Source organism: Perca flavescens, chromosome 19 (genome assembly GCF_004354835.1).
Source record: "Perca flavescens isolate YP-PL-M2 chromosome 19, PFLA_1.0, whole genome shotgun sequence".
Taxonomy (NCBI): domain Eukaryota; kingdom Metazoa; phylum Chordata; class Actinopteri; order Perciformes; family Percidae; genus Perca; species Perca flavescens.
The window spans coordinates 24,394,678-24,411,249 of NC_041349.1; the positions used below are offsets into that span (position 1 = coordinate 24,394,678).

Sequence of the window (16,572 nt, forward strand, 5' to 3'; positions counted from 1 at the left end):
TTGAAAACCTGTCACATGACTGTCAGCTGACCAGGTGTTGCAGGAAGGAGCAGGAAGGACTAGCTAGTTTTTAACAACATGACTTTCTTCTGAAGAAGTTAGAGGTGATGTTATGTTTTCCCTTTTTTAACTCTTGGCTTTTTTTTTTTTTTTTTTTTAAAGTAACGTGACGCGACAGGTCGTTGCCTATTTATGCCTCTCCCTTAAATCCAGCTGAAAACGCCTAAAAGGTGAGATGGGAATATAGTAAAGTTGCATTGTGACGTCCCAGCGTCTTAACACTGCGTTGTACTGTACTTACAGCGACTGTCGTTTCAACGGTCTTAACACTGCATAATTTTAGCATCATTGATGCTCATTTGCTACATGACATCACCCTTCCTCTGTAATAAAACTGGTGGGAAAGGGCCATGGAAAGAAAACTTATAGAAATCCGTGTAACCTGTCCGGTTCTCCACCTAATACCAGTCCCGATATATACAACATTGACTACTCACAAAATATCTCATTGATTTCTTTCTGTCCCTCTTTTACAGTGTTTGGTAGATCAACTAGTCCAAACAGGGTACAAAAAATAAAAAAGTCCCTATCAGATCAGATGTCTTCCTCCTCCTCCACTACCTCTACTGTCCTCCTAAATACGGGGGTTCAGATGCCCCTCCTGGGTTTGGGGACCTACAAGTTGGTGGCTTCTGAAGATGTCTACCGGGCTGTGGACGCAGCGCTGGTTGCTGGTTATCGGGCCTTTGACAGTGCAGCCGTCTACCGGAATGAAGCTGACCTGGGCCGAGCCCTGAAGCAGCTCCTGCCCAAACATGGCTTAAGCAGAGAGGATGTATTCATAACCAGGTGATGTATATGGGCTGTATCCAATCCACATAGTTGAATGCACTTACTGTAAGTCGCTTTGGATAAAAGTGTCAGTTAAATAAATGTAAGGCTTGTATGCCTTCCAAAAGAGCACAGCATTTGAGTAAATAAGTGACCTTTGATGTATTATAGTATATAAAGCAGAATCCTTTGTTGCAGGGATTTTATGAACATGCATATTAAATACAGCTGGAATATGAAACTAAATATCCTTCAAATTTTATTTCAAATGTTTTTATTTAGTTGATTGTTGTAGCTGAGTAAAATATAAAAATGCATGCCTATACTGGCTTTTCTGTCCTGCTCACATAAGTGTCTTATAAGAGACCAAATGGAGGCACTGAAACGCAGTGATGTTTGAATCTCAAAGGCCCACAGTACATTTCTAATCAACCCTTCCTCCCTTATCCCTGCAGTAAGCTGGGCCCCAAGGATCAGGGTGAGAGAGCCATGGAAGGAGCCCTCCGCAGCCTGGCTCAGCTGGACTTGGGTTACATTGACCTGTACCTGATCCACTGGCCTGGCACACAGGGTCTGGTAGTGGCTGACCAACGCAACCCAGGTAAAGAATTCAGATTAAGTTGACATTTTCCTTGACGTACCATAATATCACTGGCAACATAACTGTATGTAAAAAATAAATGTAAAGCATTTGAAGGAAGTATTTGCTCTGGCCAGGTGTATCAAATGTTTTCAAGCTGTCTTCTCACCTTCCTCCTCCACAATGTAGTTGTACTTGAGTACCACTGATGAGTCACGATGAGGTCCTGATTAATATTTGATTCCAGGCAACCGAGCTCAGACTTGGGTCACCCTGGAGGAGCTGCATGCCCAGGGGAAGCTGAAGGCCATAGGAGTGTCCAACTACACACCAGCACACATGAGAGAACTGATACAGAGCTGCAAAGTTCCTCCTGCGGTGCTACAGGTAGAAAGCAAGAGAGTGAAGGAGGATGGATAACCTATAATCTACATAATGGAACACAAATGCACTCAGTTTTAGAAAGAGCCAATGCTGACAGTGTTTTTGTTTGTTTCTTCAGGTAGAGTTTCACCCGAGGCTGTGCCAGACGGAGCTGAGGAGTGTGTGTGAGGAGTATGGAGTGTGTTTCCAAGCGTACTCCTCCTTAGGGAAAGGAGAGCTGGTCACTGATCCTGTGGTGATGGAGGTGGCAAAGAACTGTGAACGCACACCTGCACAGGTAAACGCACATACAAAGCATCTTGATTCAAGGTCTTTTTGGCCAGTCTGTGACTATTACCTTCCTTGTGTTCAATAATAAATAATGGTTTAAGCACAAACACTTGGAAAACCTTCAGGTCTTTTGTTCCCCTCCAGGTCCTGTTGCGCTGGGCTGTGCAGCAGGGCGTCCCAGTGCTCCCCAAATCTTCAAATCCAGACAGAATAAAGGACAATGCCAGACTTTTTGACTTCACACTGAGTGACACAGACATGGACAGACTGTCAGCTTTGGACTGTGGGCACAAGTACTGTTGGGATTCATCAGAAGTGGCTTAATGGGCCACTAGTGGAATACCCATTATCTTCCATGATGCCTCTTTAATGCTGCTGTTCTTTTTCTCTGACTGGTAGTGATGCAGTGGTGGGAAACCACCACTAGAAAGTTACCTTACAAATTCACTGGGTGAACGTATTGATTTAGGTAAATGTATGCACTGAGGTATCTGAGAGTTCAAGTAACATTTTGGACAACATTGGCCCATAAGTTGGTCTGTTTATTGTGACTGATACGCCATGAAACACAGAGAGGCTTTTCATGCTGCACTTATAGGTGTGTTCCTACGGACCAAAAATGTATTTAATGTGCCAACATTTTAAGACCAGTTCCATATTCTTTGTTTCCTCATACTGTTCTTTAATAATACTCTTACAAAGTAATAATATGGCATTTGTGCTTATGCTTTCTCATTTAAATTTTCTATCAATTGTGACAGAAAATTGCAATGAAAAATTATGATTTTTTTTTTTTTAAAGTGTCCTGTTTACTGAATAATTTTGCAGTTACACAAGAGACTCCACTTTAAACACAACTTAAAAATGATTTATTCAAGACCGCATATACCAGAAGTTTCACAACTGTAGAGAAAATGCATCTTGTAGTGATGTGCGGATCGATACTAAAGTATCGATATTTACGATCCCAACGTCTCCTGCTCTAGTATCGATTCTCATATAAAAAGATCGATATTTAAACTCAGTAATTTGGAGTGAGTGTTTATGTTATCACAAGTAAATTGTTGTCACCTGAAAAGTCTAATTATATCCGGTTAGGGGAAGGAACTACTTCTCCTTCCGCCGGTCAGTTTTGTGTGCACTGTGGCTCTGAGATTTTCTTTATATTTAAATAATATGAGAGTAGTTTATTGTCTTGTCATTATGCCTACTTTGGAATTGGTAAGCCTACAGCCTACTTTTTTATTTTACTTTAAGCTATTTGTCACATCACTACAAATAAAATACGTAAAAAGTATCGGTATTGGTATCGGTATCGGTAATACCAGCCTGGGTATTACTTGGTATCGGATCGAATAGGAATTAAGTGGTATCGCACATCACTAACATCTTGTCTGAACTTGTAGATAAAACTACCAGCCTTGAAGAATTGAGTTTCAGGGAAAGGGAAAGAGAAGGCCTGCAGTGGCATGGCTTATGTCAAATGTGTTGGGCAACAAAACAGAAAATAAACGGATTCATTTTGATGGAGTGCTGTTTCAGAGGGCAACCAAAACATGTCAAAATCACAGACAATTTTGAATTTGGTTTAGCTAGCTAGATAGGACAAATTTCAGTAGGCTATAATGTTTACTGCCTTATATCAATAAAGGCAGTTGGCATTTATAAAAGAGAAAAAAATTTAAAAAAGCTGTCAAATTCTTGCCTCTCTTCTCCTCTCCTCTCCTCTCCTCTCCTCTCCTCTCCTCTCCTCTCCTCTCCTCTCCTCTCCTCTCCCGCCTTCCGGTTGCTTGATAAGCTAGATCTACTTTGATAAGATGGATCTTCCAATCAGCGGCGGCGAAACCTCTCAAAATGTCACATGACTGCTGTCAGCTTACCACGTGTAGCAGGAAGGAGTAGTTGTAAACATTCCTCTGTACAAAGATACAAAGGTAAAAGTTGTAAAGTAAGGTGACATTTCCTTTTATTGACACGTGTCACCTATTTAGGCAATTCTCCTGCATAAGAATTTAGCTGAAAGGGCCCAAAAGGTGAGATGAAAACAAGAATTATCTGTAACTGTGGCATAATGGCGTTGCTAGCTATATTGTAATGTAAGAACTGTGATGTTTCTACCATGGATGTACAGTGTATAATTAGATGTTTCTCTGTCTTGGTCTTAACGGGTATTGCGATATCATAGATATCACATTCTCATGTATAACACTGCTTAATTGTGTCAAAGTTTGGTCTCATGTATTGAGACCTTCATATGGGACGCATATTTGAGTAAATAACGTCTTTAAGACTTGGTGTGCACTTACAGCTACATTGACGTTGTAACGTCCCACCTCCACAAATTGTAACGAGCTTTGTGACGTCCCAGCGTTTTCAAAGTGTGTGTAATACAACGGTTTTACTCTCTGTCAAACTATGTCTATGCGTCAAACACACTGTCACATTGTACTCAGGGGCAATAGACAACAGTGTTGTGACCAAGTACGTCTCAAGTCATTTGGTCTTGGTCCAAGTAAGTCTCGAGTTACTTTGGTCAAGTCGAGTCTTAGATCAAGTCACTTTTTTTACACCCAAGATAAAACACTCTTACCTGTATTATCTGGTCTTTATAGAGATAAAAGACAAAGTATAAGTAGCCCATCTAATAATATGATTGGCTAGTTTGTATAACTAGTACAAAGAGTATGACTTTAACCTGTATTATAGTTATTGATATTCAGCAAAATGAATGTAATCAAAGCAAAAACATATTATTAATTATTTATTTCATATTCCCTCCCCATCACTTTGAAAACAGTGAAATACTGACAGCCAGTCTACAACATCAAACATTGTAACATTCAACTTGGTCAACAAAAGTGATTAGTTGTGACACAGATGCACTAATGAGGCTTCATTAGGAGTCTTTGATGTAATGTGTTGCCATAGCAAGGAGTTTGACTGACAGCCAGTCATCCAATCATGACAGTCACATACCGGGAGCTTTTTAAGTCGTCCAGTCATGATTTGCAGTTTGCGCTGCATAGCATACTTGATGGACAGAAACGGGACAGCATTGAATTATATTATTTTATATTGTACAGCCAACATTTAAACTTATGAATGCGCACAGGTCACCATGCGTCAAGTCTCGAGTCATTAACGCACAGGTCCAAGTCTTGTCTCAAGTAATTTTTTTTTTGGTCAAGTCGCAAGTCATCAAAACAGTGACTCCAACCGACCCAAGTCGTGGTCACCAAGTCTCAAGTCCACATCTCTGATAGAAAACCTGTAGAAAGCAGTGTCTTAACCTAGTGCAATATACCAGTCACGATAAACCCATATTTATATTTACCACTTAAGAAAATCTCTCATATTTTTTACTCAACTCTATATGTCCCTCTTTAACAGTGTTGGGTAGACCAACAAGTCCAAATAGGGTACAAAGAAAATACAAGTGCCTCTCAAATCAGATGTCTTCCTCCTCCTCCACTACCTCTGCTGTCCTCCTAAATACGGGGGTTCAGATGCCCCTCCTGGGTTTGGGGACCTACAAGTTGGTGGCTTCTGAAGATGTCTACCGGGCTGTGGACGCAGCGCTGGTTGCTGGTTATCGGGCCTTTGACAGTGCAGCCGTCTACCGGAATGAAGCTGACCTGGGCCGAGCCCTGAAGCAGCTCCTGCCCAAACATGGCTTAAGCAGAGAGGATGTATTCATAACCAGGTGATGTATATGGGCTGTATCCAATCCACATAGTTGAATGCACTTATTGTAAGTCGCTTTGGATAAAAGTGTATGTTAAATAAATGTAAGGCTTGTATGCCTTCCAAAAGAGCACAGCAAAATAAGTGACTTAATGTATGATGGGATTTATTATAGTACATAAGGGCAGAATCTTTTATTCCAGCAATTTTATGAACATACATCTTGAATACAGTGGGAAAATACACACATGGATGCTAGGGCTGTGCTCGTTGGTTTAATCGACAGATCTGTAAATCTGAGTTTCTCCGCAGAGTCATGCAAAAGCACCACTTTAATTCTTGTGTTTACCAGAGATGTGCTTGTAAGTTTCTTGGAAATAAGTCATTCAGCATGAAAAAAGCATAAAACGTGACTAATTGACTTAAGAAATCTAAGTTGACTAAGACCAAAACGACCAATTAGTTGACTAATCGACTAAGAGGGAGCAGCCCTAATGGATGCAAAGTAAAATATATAAAAATGAAGTTCAGTGATGTTTGAATCTCAAAGGCCCACAGTACATTTCTAATCAACCCTTCCTCCCTTATCCCTGCAGTAAGCTGGGCCCCAAGGATCAGGGTGAGAGAGCCATGGAAGGAGCCCTCCGCAGCCTGGCTCAGCTGGACTTGGGTTACATTGACCTGTACCTGATCCACTGGCCTGGCACACAGGGTCTGGTAGTGGCTGACCAACGCAACCCAGGTAAAGAGATTAAGTCAGTGTTTTCCTTCATGTACTAAACTTTCACCGGAAACATAACTGCGTAATATACATTTTTGTAAAAAACAGGGGCGTTGAAATTAATCATTGCATCGATGCACAATAGTCCAAATCCACATCGCGATGCAATGATTAATTTCAACGCCCCTATTTTGTACAAAAATGTACATTACGCAGTTATGTTTCCAGTGAAAGTGCGGTGACAGACCATAACCGATTATTGCCTACTGATGTAACTTACTGATTTTTTTTGTTTTTGCCTTTTGTCTGCTCTCTGCTGTGTTCAGACTCCACTACATTCAGGAAGTGTCTATTTTTATTTATTTATTTATTTATTTTAAAGAGAAGATACAATAAAAAGGGGAGTTCATACATCTGACTGCTTAAATTTGTCGATGAAAACCATGTGTAGCAGTATATATAATAATATTGAGAAGGTGATGCATCGTGATATCCATTCGAATAGTTGACAGGATAATTGTAACGAATTGAATCTTGAGACCAGTGAAGATTCATACCTAGTAAAAAATAAATGTAAAGCATTTGAAGGAAGTATTTGCTCTGGCCAGGTGTATCAAATGTTTTCAAGCTGTCTTCTCACCTTCCTCCTCCACAATGTAGTTGTACTTGAGTACCACTGATGAGTCACGATGAGGTCCTGATTAATATTTGATTCCAGGCAACCGAGCTCAGAGTTGGGTCACCCTGGAGGAGCTGCATGCCCAGGGGAAGCTGAAGGCCATAGGAGTGTCCAACTACACACCAGCACACATGAGAGAACTGATACAGAGCTGCAAAGTTCCTCCTGCGGTGCTACAGGTAGAAAGCAGGAGAGTGAAGGAGGATGGATAACCTATAATCTACATAATGGAACACAAATGCACTCAGTTTTAGAAAGAGCCAATGCTGACAGTGTTTTTGTTTGTTTCTTCAGGTAGAGTTTCACCCGAGGCTGTGCCAGACGGAGCTGAGGAGTGTGTGTGAGGAGTATGGAGTGTGTTTCCAAGCGTACTCCTCCTTAGGGAAAGGAGAGCTGGTCACTGATCCTGTGGTGATGGAGGTGGCAAAGAACTGTGAACGCACACCTGCACAGGTAAACGCACATACAAAGCATCTTGATTCAAGGTCTTTTTGGCCAGTCGGTGACTACTACCTTCCTTGTGTTCAATAATAAATAATGGTTTAAGCACAAACACTTGGAAAACCTTCAGGTCTTTTGTTCCCCTCCAGGTCCTGTTGCGCTGGTCTGTGCAGCAGGGCGTCCCAGTGCTCCCCAAATCTTCAAATCCAGACAGAATAAAGGACAATGCCAGACTTTTTGACTTCACACTGAGTGACACAGACATGGACAGACTGTCAGCTTTGGACTGTGGGCACAAGTACTGCCGGGATTCATCAGAAGTGGCTTAATAGGCCACTAGTGGAACACACATTATCTTCCATGATGCCTCTTTAATGCTGTTGTTCTTTTGCTCTGACTGGCATAGATGCAGTGGTGGGAAACCACCACTAGAAAGTTACCTTACAAATTCACTGGGTGAACGTATTGATTTAGGTAAATGTATGTACTGAGGTATCTGAGAGTTCCAGTAATATTTGCCCATAAGTTTTCCTGTTTATTGTGACAGATATGCCATGAAACACAGAGGCTTTTCATGCAGTACCTATAGGTAAATGTTGCTGTTCTATATACTTTTGTTGCCTCATTGTTCTTTACTAATACCCTTACAATGCAATATTATGGCTTTTGTATTCTAGCTCTCCCATTTAAATTGTCTATGAATTACCATACATTTGCACTGAACATAATATGAAATTTCTAAAAGTGTCCTTTTGTATTAGAAAAATTTGAAAAATTACGCAAGAGACTCTTCAAAACCACTCTTAAAAGTATTTATTCAGCACAGCATATACCAGAAGTTTCACAGCTCTAGAGACAATTTACAAAAGTTGAAAAAAATAAAAAAGGAATCCAACAAAAAAAAAAGAATGAAATATTAAGAATTACATTTTCTCCACACACATCTCCAGATTCAAGTAATATCACGGATGGTTGTAAAACGCCAGGTGCCCAGACAGGTTTTTTCCTCTGGGGTGTGTTCACTGCCACAAATGTTTCAAGTCAAAACCATAACATGACTTTCTTTTTCTGAAATGGCTTTTCCAGCATTAGCCATTATAATTTTCTCACAGTTGTGACAGCAAACGCACCACCATTGTGCTTTTTTTCCTTAAGCGTAATAGGTGACTGTAAAGTTTAAGGCGGTAATTGGGTAAACAGACAAGACTGGTTATGTGGTGTCACATCACAGGTTACAGCATATTCAAGGCAGTTCATGACAATATTGTACTCTTAAAATTCCATATTCATATTTGGCCCCAAGCTCTAAACACATATTCTCTGCCAGCTGATTCAACTGTACTAATTGTGTCAAAGTACAGGTACAGGTCTATTAGGAGTGACTTATTATGTAAAACACTAACTAACTTTGTTTTGACGGCACAATTACACACTCCTAGATGTAACAGCATAGTCTGAACTGTAGCTTTATACTGGATACTTATTCAATTTAAAGGGTCACCCACATGTTTCAGTGAATTGGTCTTACACAGTTAGGGGTTGCATGTTACCAAACATGGTAGACTTTGATGAATCTTCCAAAAAAAGGGGATGCTATTCAGATTGTCTACAATTCTGACTAAAAGATGCTTGAAAAAGGTGGAGAAACATTTGAGTGGTAAGACAATAGAAATGCAGCCCCTTAGCTCCATGCCTTAGCCCCCCACCCCTGCAATTCACATCTCAACCCTACAAGTGTAGAGGAAGAAACAAGTAGAACAAACCTATTACCATTTTCAATAATCACATATTGATAAACGACCTAAAAATAGCCTAATCATATTTACCAAGCTGTGTAGAAGTGCTTATCTTAATTTATAATCATTGATAAGAAAATCTCCCCTAAATGTCATATTGTGTGTGCCAAGTAGTCCTTAAAAGCCTGAATATAATACATAAAAAGCAAATCTAGCATCAGATCATCACTCCTAGACCTGAGACTTGACAGATTTAAGATCCCATTTTATTCACATCCCAAAGTGAAAAACCCACATTTAAACTCACCGTTTTAGCAACCCTAACAGGGCTGGAAACTGATTTTCCTAAAGAATGTCAAGTATCCCTTCCACTTGTGTTTAACTGTGACTGCACTCTAAGTCAGTCGTCTATATGCACTGGGTACTAAATAAATGGGCCCAAGCTATTGTGTTGGCTCCTTGTACGGCAGTTAATTCATCCCCACCCACATCTTTAAATATGCACATGACATTTATCACAACAACCATGGATTGTACACTGCCTATTGCTAGGTTGGCCAAACTTATTAAATAGCATGGTAACCTTGTAAAATAGGAACTTGTCAAATAAAAAATTCTGGCTAAAACCCCACCCCGGCAATTTGATAAAATATTTACACATAAAAGGTTCCAAAGGTTGTTTTTTTTTTTTTTTTTTTGCTCATCCAAGTCTTTAAAAAGATAGAAAGATTCATATTGGTTTGTGCTTTTATATGTATGTTTATTGTCATTCTCTTCAGATATAATCTAACCCTGAAGTCTTACAAAAGATAGTATTTCTGCATCATTGGAGATTGTCCTTGTACAAGATTGTTCTTTTGATACATTTAAGATATAAAGCAGTTGATGATAGTCAAGTACAGCCGTTTAAGTGGTACTGGCTTGCAGCAGTAGTAGTAGTGCAAGTTAGATAAAGGCCAGAGAATACTTTTAAACAAATCCTTCCCTTTTATACTCTTGTCTCTGTTGCTTGCGCATTATTTTGGCACACAATTACAGTGGTCTCCATTTAGCTTTTGTTTAAGCACAAACATTTAGAGCAAAACAAGCATTAGTACATCGACATCGGGGATTTCTTCAAGAAGACGAGGAAGGAAATTCTAACAGCATTCAAGGTGGCCTCAAATAGTCCGGTGTTTTTATTTCAGTGCATTTATCTCTCCATCTACAGTATATTGCATAGTGTTGATGGGAGAGAAAACTGAAGCATCTTTTAACTCAGTGGTCATTGCTCAACTTATATGCTTATCCTTCTTTGTGTTTTCAAGAGATCACCTCTCCTCTCTTGGCCTATCCTCTCATCCAATCTGTGGGGGATCAGATAGCCAACAGTCCATTCTCATGCCTGACTGACTTTTACCATTCCATAGTGGGCTGCCCAGCAATATTGTTAACATCACAACCAACACAAATACCAAAAAAATAATTTAAAGGTTGTTACCAATGGCGTATAAAAATGACGTGACTAGGATGAACACCTAGCCATCCACTTAGCCATGCCTTTGTGTTTGGCTCTCTCTTTTTGTTTAAACCAACCTTTCTTCCGTCCCTTCTCAGATCAGGTCATGTTGTTCTCAACATAACGGTTCTCTTGGCTTCCCCATTGCATTCTTCTCATTCCCAGCGATTCCTCAAACCTTGTGTCACTCTTTATTTCCTCTCCCAGTCCCTATTCAGTGCGGTGTGTGTGGGTGTCGTGGTGGTTGTTCTCTCCCTCGGTCTCTTGGTGACTGAAGAGGTAGCTCCACCAGCTTTTGGAGTGGTGCATCTGTTTGGTCGTCCCAGCACTCCTCACCCTCCTCATTTCCTGCACAAAATACAGACAAAGTGTTAAGTAAAAAATCAGTTACACCAGGAAAACCTCTTTGAAACCATTATTCCGTCCTCTAACCCTCATTCTCACCCCTTTGTCTAGCAGGCTGTCGAACTCATCGCTCATCCTTCGGAGCTGCCGGCCGTATTTCTTGGCTGCCCACAAAGCAGGGGGAGCGGACTTGGACCGTCCCCTGAATGGAGCTCCGTCAGTGGGTGTACCAGCCTCGTCTTCCCCTTTAGCCTGGAGCTCCTCGTCTCTGGAGACAGTGGAAGCGTGGGACTCAGAGTTCAGCCTGATTCGACCGGTCGCTAAGGGAGACAAAGGTGAGAGGGGATTGTAATGCCTCACGGGTGCAGGGTTAGATCAACGTACAGGGTAAGGGAGCAATAAGGAATGAGGATTATTAATCACTAGTTATCACTGGAACGTGTTTAAAAGGTCCCATGACATGGTGCTCTTTGGATGCTTTTATATAGACCTTAGTTGTCCCCTAATACTGTATCTGAAGTCTTTTATATAGGCCTTAGTTGTCCCCTAATCCTGTATCTGAAGTCTCTTTTATATAGGCCTTAGTGGTCCCCTAATACTGTATCTGAAGTTTCTTTTATATAGACCTTAGTGGTCCCCTAATACTGTATCTGAAGTCTCTTTTATATAGACCTTAGTGGTCCCCTAATAATGTATCTGAAGTCTTTTATATAGACCTTAGTGGTCCCCTTATACTGTATCTGAAGTCTCTTTCCCGAAATTCAGCCTTGGTGCAGAACTACAGCCACTAGAGCCAGTCCCACAATGAGCTTTCCTTAGGCCGGTTACACACTGGATGCGTCGCGCGTGCGTGTCAGCTGCGTGGCGTGTCAGTTTATATTTCGTCTCCCGTGTTAACAGGTTAGAGTTTATACACTGCTGGCGTGACACGTGCGTCTCAGAAAACGCGTGCCTGCTAGAAATGGAACCGACGCCTATTTTTCACGCGACACGCAAGCCTGTTGAAAGCGTTTCCAGAATAGAATAGGAAAAGATGTTTATATGTCGTTTGGACACAAATACATATTAATAAATGACATGTTTTTTGAAAGTGTCTAGGTTTTGATATAAATGTAATTTAAAAAAAACAAAATCGATTTTTCTAATATTGCACCTGTCAATACAGAACTAAATATTCTGTAGCCTATTTTTCCCTTAATACTGCCGACGTTGTCTTTGCTGTAATCAAATCAGTATATATTTCATGTTTAACATGGTATTTCATTTGATCAATGGGAAACATCCATGTGCCCAGACAACGCTAGCAGCAGCAGCGCCGCGTCAGACACATTTTTGGTGTGTAAGGACAGAAAAATCCACGCAACAGAAACGCCACACTCACGCCACGCAGCCAGTGTAACCGGCCTTAGGATGTGCCATTTCTGTATCTGTAGCTATTGAGGAGGAGAGAGGAGGGTGGGGGTGTGGCCTTGACCAACTGCCACTTTTCTTATTTAAAAGCCATGATGTCTCTCTCTCTCATGGATGGGCCAAATTCTCTGGGCGGGCAAGCAGAGAAGGGGGAGGTAACCTTGCTCCTTATGACCTCATAAGGAGCAAGATTCCAGATCGGCCCATCTGAGCTTACTTTTTCTCAAAGGTGGAGCCGGATACCCAGGGCTCGGTTTACACTTATCGCCATTTCTAGCCACTGGGGGACCATAGGCAGGCTGGGGGAACTCATATTAAATGTTAAAAAACCTCATGCCATGGGACCTTTTAAAAAAACAAAAAAAACATGGGATAAAAAGAAACAACTTATCTCTTTACTGCATTGAATAGAGTTAGATATATTCAAAATGCAAAGTAAGTTAGCTTACATTTCAACTAACAATGCAATCTCATAAGGTAAAACCTACGTGAGAAAAACAAGACAAGGCCAAGAAATGGCAGGACAAAATAGGGGGATAAACAGACAGTAATATTGGAGAGAGTGATAATTGAGTAGTTTGATGCTTTTTTTCCCTTTTTTGTGCAAGATTAGGATCTCCATTGCAGCAGTTGTAGCAGCTGTTGGAAGAAAAAAAAAAAAACTAAAACGTAAATCGGATGTTGTCTTTCTGACAACTAGAGCGGTGATGTAATAAGCTGTTGTTTTCTGTCTGACCGATTTCTGTGTGTGCCCATCTCTCCAAAAGGGTGCTGCTGATAGATGGGGCATGTTTGGATTAACATGTGTGCTCCCAGTAACAGGAAGAAAATGCCGTAATAAAGCAAGATAAACTTTGAGTCCCATCTGGAGCAGGTTGATGTAAAGGATGCTCAAACGTACTTTGACAGGTTTGGCATACTTTGCTGAGGCATCTTCTGTGGTCTCTGTGCCAAATTTTCTGCTTGGGTATTTTTCCAATTTTAAAAGCTCAACTTCTTTAATATCCCACAATTTTTTGAGATGACCTACCTGCAATTCTGAGCTCAGGTAGTGTGAGGAAGTGGCGTTGAGAAAGCGGCTGCTCTTGCACAGTTGGTGGTTGCTTATTTTTTCCTTCCTCCACCTCCTCCGATGTCTCTGACTCGCTGTCGGAAATAGTGAAGTGTGCAGCCATCGTGACATCTGGAGAAGTAAGATTCAAGAAAAATTGTAAACGGGGATAAGCAAAAGCACAAAATACTGTATATTGCAGACAAGGAAATTGCCATAAGTAGATGCATGCACAAATCATTGTCAATTAGTTTCAATGGCTGGTTAATACTAGTGTTGCCCTGCACTTGACCTGTTTGAGAGAATTGGAAACAGACATGTTGCCCATACAAATGAAATAAATGGACCAAAACAACATTCGTTCAACATACAGTATCTGTATTATGATAACGAGCAAGTGTCTATATGACAATCGTGCTACCATTTTATTTTATAGCACATTAGCTAATTATTCAAGAATCATAAAATGGCATCATCCATTGTATCGCTGATGCAGCCCCTATCTAACATAACACACCCAGCAGTAGGGTGACGCTTTGCGGTCCGTGATATTAGCCAGTCCAAAGGTATTCACGGTGTAACAATGCGAGATAACTGACTTGTTTTGTCAACACGGACCCATATTTGATATAATAAACGCCTTGCTATTATACTGTTATTAAATCCAGCCAGCACACCTTATTCTCCGGCCAACACACTGACTCGCTTGTTTTGTTGTTGTTGACTGAAGAGGACAAAAGAAACTTCCTAGAGGGCGGAAGCTGCTGCGGGGCTAAATTAGCTAACGAAGTATGTAAAAAAAAGTAGCAGTATAAATAGGTTTCCTTACCCGAAATCTTTATAGCGTGAACCCGAAAAGTGCGAGTGTATCCCTAGTTGGCCTCATGCGGCCGCAGCTGTTGTTTTTGTTATCGGCGTCTTGTCTTTTTAGCTGTATAATACACTTTAGCTCTTCGCTCACCCAATCGCCGAGCGTCACTGCACCGCCGCTGCGCGCTGACGTCACTGTTGCGAGCAGGACTGGGCTGGGGCTTTTGTTTGTCTCACCGGCTTACCTTAATATTCAGTGTAGAGGCGCAGAAGCTTTTAATATGGACAGAAGTCAAGATATTTGTATATCCATCTATTTCCATTTCTATTAGTGGTGGGATTCAGATCCTATACTTATGTAAAAGTAGTAATACCATACCGTTATAATGCTCCATTACAAGTACAAGTCCTTATTATGAAAGACTTATTATGCAGCAGAGTGGCTCCTTTAAGAGGTACATTATTACATATTGTATTATTGGAATAGTTTTACTGATGTATTCATGTGTAAGCAGCATTTTAATGTTGCTGGCTAGGATAAAGCTAATGTGGCCTAATTAGTCTGCTATATACTGTTAGGTGGTTTAACATATAAGAATGCATCATATTTTATTAACTGATCATCTTGTTTGAATGTAACAACTTAATCTGCAAGTTTCAGCTGCCCAATAAATGTAGTGGAGTAAAAAGTATAATATTTACATCATACATGTAATGGAGTAGAAGTAAAAAGTAGCATAAAATTGAAGTATTTAAGTAAAGTACAAGTATCTCTAAATTGTACTTCTACTCTAAATTGTAATTGCACTTAGCAGATGGAGCTAAAGACTTCTTGTTTGTGTCAACTTAAAAGTTGAGTTTACATACATACATACATACATACTACTGTACATACATACTGACAGACGGAGACATTCGTGGAAATACCTGTTTGGGCTTGGGTCATGTTGGTTGCCTGCTGATATTAAATGAGTGTCGTTTTTCCCACAGACTCCCTTTCTCTCTGAAAAGTATTTGCAGATATCATAAAAATTGAGGTTAAAGGTGAATCAAAAGGGGGAGGGTAGAAACTGTGTTACACAACAGTTATGTGAGATTAGCTTTTTTCAGATGTTGAGGATGATAAGGAAAGGGTGGGGCGTGTACGCATGCAAGTGTAAACACACATATAATAGATAATACTGTCTCTTACTGAACATGACAAAATAATCGTCCTGTAAAGTCATTTAAATGTATTTATATTTGGGGTAAGACGTGTTAGCATCTACCAAACTGCTAGCAAGAAGGAGGAAGGGCATCAACACTGTGTTAAATCTTCTTGTGTCCTTTTCTTTTCCTTCTAACTGGGACATTGGAAGGGTTAGAAACTGATCAGTTTGTTGTCATACCTTGTATGAGCAGCAGGTGGCGAGGCAGGACTGCAAACTGATCTTTTGTGTCGTTTGCTAAGCTGTGTTCCTCTTTTGGTCGCAATGCTTCATCTCCTGTCACAGGTTGTCTGTTTTCTTGAGGGAAAAAAGAGGAAAAATCCCATCAGTTTAGTTTCATGTTAAATTGTGCCTGATTGGTCTAATAACATGTTTTACAACATGTGGAAAATGTTTCATTATGTCGGGGTTGCCCATGCAAATTGCATTGTAAAAATCTACGTCAACGGGAAAGAAAATGTTTCTCATTTCCTTAAAAGCTGGCCTTGCAGAAGTAATGCTCTTGACAGATTGCTGTTTATGTGGAAGACACGTCGTCTGTCCCTTATTGTTTGTACAAAATCATTATTGTAGCCTATATAGGGTGTGTGGGGCACTGTGTATCCTCTATGCTATTGTCTCTCTACTTTGCTCTCTTGCACTTTCCTCACATCAGCGCAGGAGAGGTCAACCATGTAATTATCTACCATTTATATCTGGAGCTGCCTCTATTCCTCCTCTCCTCCTCTACTCCTCATTCTTCTCTCACCCTTCTCTTGCAATAAGAGCCTCTTGTGAGATTAGAAACAACATGAGTCTACTTTGCAAAGTCAGTAAGTGACACTTGAGTAGGAGGAGCAAACTGTTTTAGTGGAAACTGTGACTGGATTCGAGGCGATGTGATGCAGCTTCCTCTAATTCAGTGTAGCCAAATAGAACTAATGT

At 40.6% G+C, this 16,572-nt stretch overlaps 3 protein-coding genes across 4 annotated transcripts; 2 read left to right on the plus strand and 1 right to left on the minus strand.

The window, feature by feature from the left end:
* Window positions 1–7: 7 nt before the first annotated feature.
* Window positions 8–2,773, plus strand: LOC114545667 (glyoxal reductase). Of its 2 annotated transcripts, none has more exons than XM_028564098.1 (6): window positions 8–104; window positions 537–849; window positions 1,287–1,432; window positions 1,659–1,798; window positions 1,914–2,072; window positions 2,210–2,773. In XM_028564098.1, the coding sequence occupies exons 2-6, from the start codon at window positions 599–601 to the stop codon at window positions 2,387–2,389; spliced, it is 876 nt and encodes a 291-aa protein (XP_028419899.1). In that variant the 5' UTR covers window positions 8–104; window positions 537–598; the 3' UTR covers window positions 2,390–2,773. The 2 variants fall into 2 exon arrangements, with proteins under 2 accessions (XP_028419899.1, XP_028419898.1); XM_028564097.1 differs by having other exon boundaries at window positions 18–230.
* A 1,138-nt stretch (window positions 2,774–3,911) lies between these two features.
* Window positions 3,912–9,957, plus strand: LOC114545718 (glyoxal reductase). Its single transcript, XM_028564181.1, has 6 exons — window positions 3,912–4,098; window positions 5,456–5,768; window positions 6,346–6,491; window positions 7,189–7,328; window positions 7,444–7,602; window positions 7,740–9,957. Exons 2-6 carry the CDS (start codon window positions 5,518–5,520, stop codon window positions 7,917–7,919), a joined length of 876 nt encoding a protein of 291 aa, XP_028419982.1. The 5' UTR covers window positions 3,912–4,098; window positions 5,456–5,517; the 3' UTR covers window positions 7,920–9,957.
* badb (BCL2 associated agonist of cell death b) lies at window positions 8,381–14,623 on the minus strand. The gene is made up of 4 exons (XM_028564182.1): window positions 14,460–14,623; window positions 13,610–13,762; window positions 11,269–11,489; window positions 8,381–11,172 (listed from the first exon to the last, which is right to left on the minus strand). The coding sequence occupies exons 2-4, from the start codon at window positions 13,752–13,754 to the stop codon at window positions 11,035–11,037; spliced, it is 504 nt and encodes a 167-aa protein (XP_028419983.1). The 5' UTR covers window positions 13,755–13,762; window positions 14,460–14,623; the 3' UTR covers window positions 8,381–11,034.
* Between the last annotated feature and the right edge of the window lie 1,949 nt (window positions 14,624–16,572).

What these genes read in the sequence shown, in the direction of transcription:
- LOC114545667 (XM_028564098.1), top strand. Translation starts at nt 599, where the DNA reads ATGTCTTCCTCCTCCTCCACTACCTCTACTGTCCTCCTAAATACGGGG. An exon ending in GAGGATGTATTCATAACCAG is followed by an intron (nt 850 to 1,286) that starts GTGATGTATATG and finishes TTATCCCTGCAG; the next exon opens with TAAGCTGGGCCCCAAGGATC. An exon ending in GTGAACGCACACCTGCACAG is followed by an intron (nt 2,073 to 2,209) that starts GTAAACGCACAT and finishes GTTCCCCTCCAG; the next exon opens with GTCCTGTTGCGCTGGGCTGT.
- LOC114545718 (XM_028564181.1), top strand. Translation starts at nt 5,518, where the DNA reads ATGTCTTCCTCCTCCTCCACTACCTCTGCTGTCCTCCTAAATACGGGG. An exon ending in GAGGATGTATTCATAACCAG is followed by an intron (nt 5,769 to 6,345) that starts GTGATGTATATG and finishes TTATCCCTGCAG; the next exon opens with TAAGCTGGGCCCCAAGGATC. An exon ending in GTGAACGCACACCTGCACAG is followed by an intron (nt 7,603 to 7,739) that starts GTAAACGCACAT and finishes GTTCCCCTCCAG; the next exon opens with GTCCTGTTGCGCTGGTCTGT.
- badb (XM_028564182.1), bottom strand. Translation starts at nt 13,754, where the DNA reads ATGGCTGCACACTTCACTATTTCCGACAGCGAGTCAGAGACATCGGAG. An exon ending in ACCTGAGCTCAGAATTGCAG is followed by an intron (nt 11,490 to 13,609) that starts GTAGGTCATCTC and finishes TGTCTCCCTTAG; the next exon opens with CGACCGGTCGAATCAGGCTG. An exon ending in ACAGCCTGCTAGACAAAGGG is followed by an intron (nt 11,173 to 11,268) that starts GTGAGAATGAGG and finishes TATTTTGTGCAG; the next exon opens with GAAATGAGGAGGGTGAGGAG.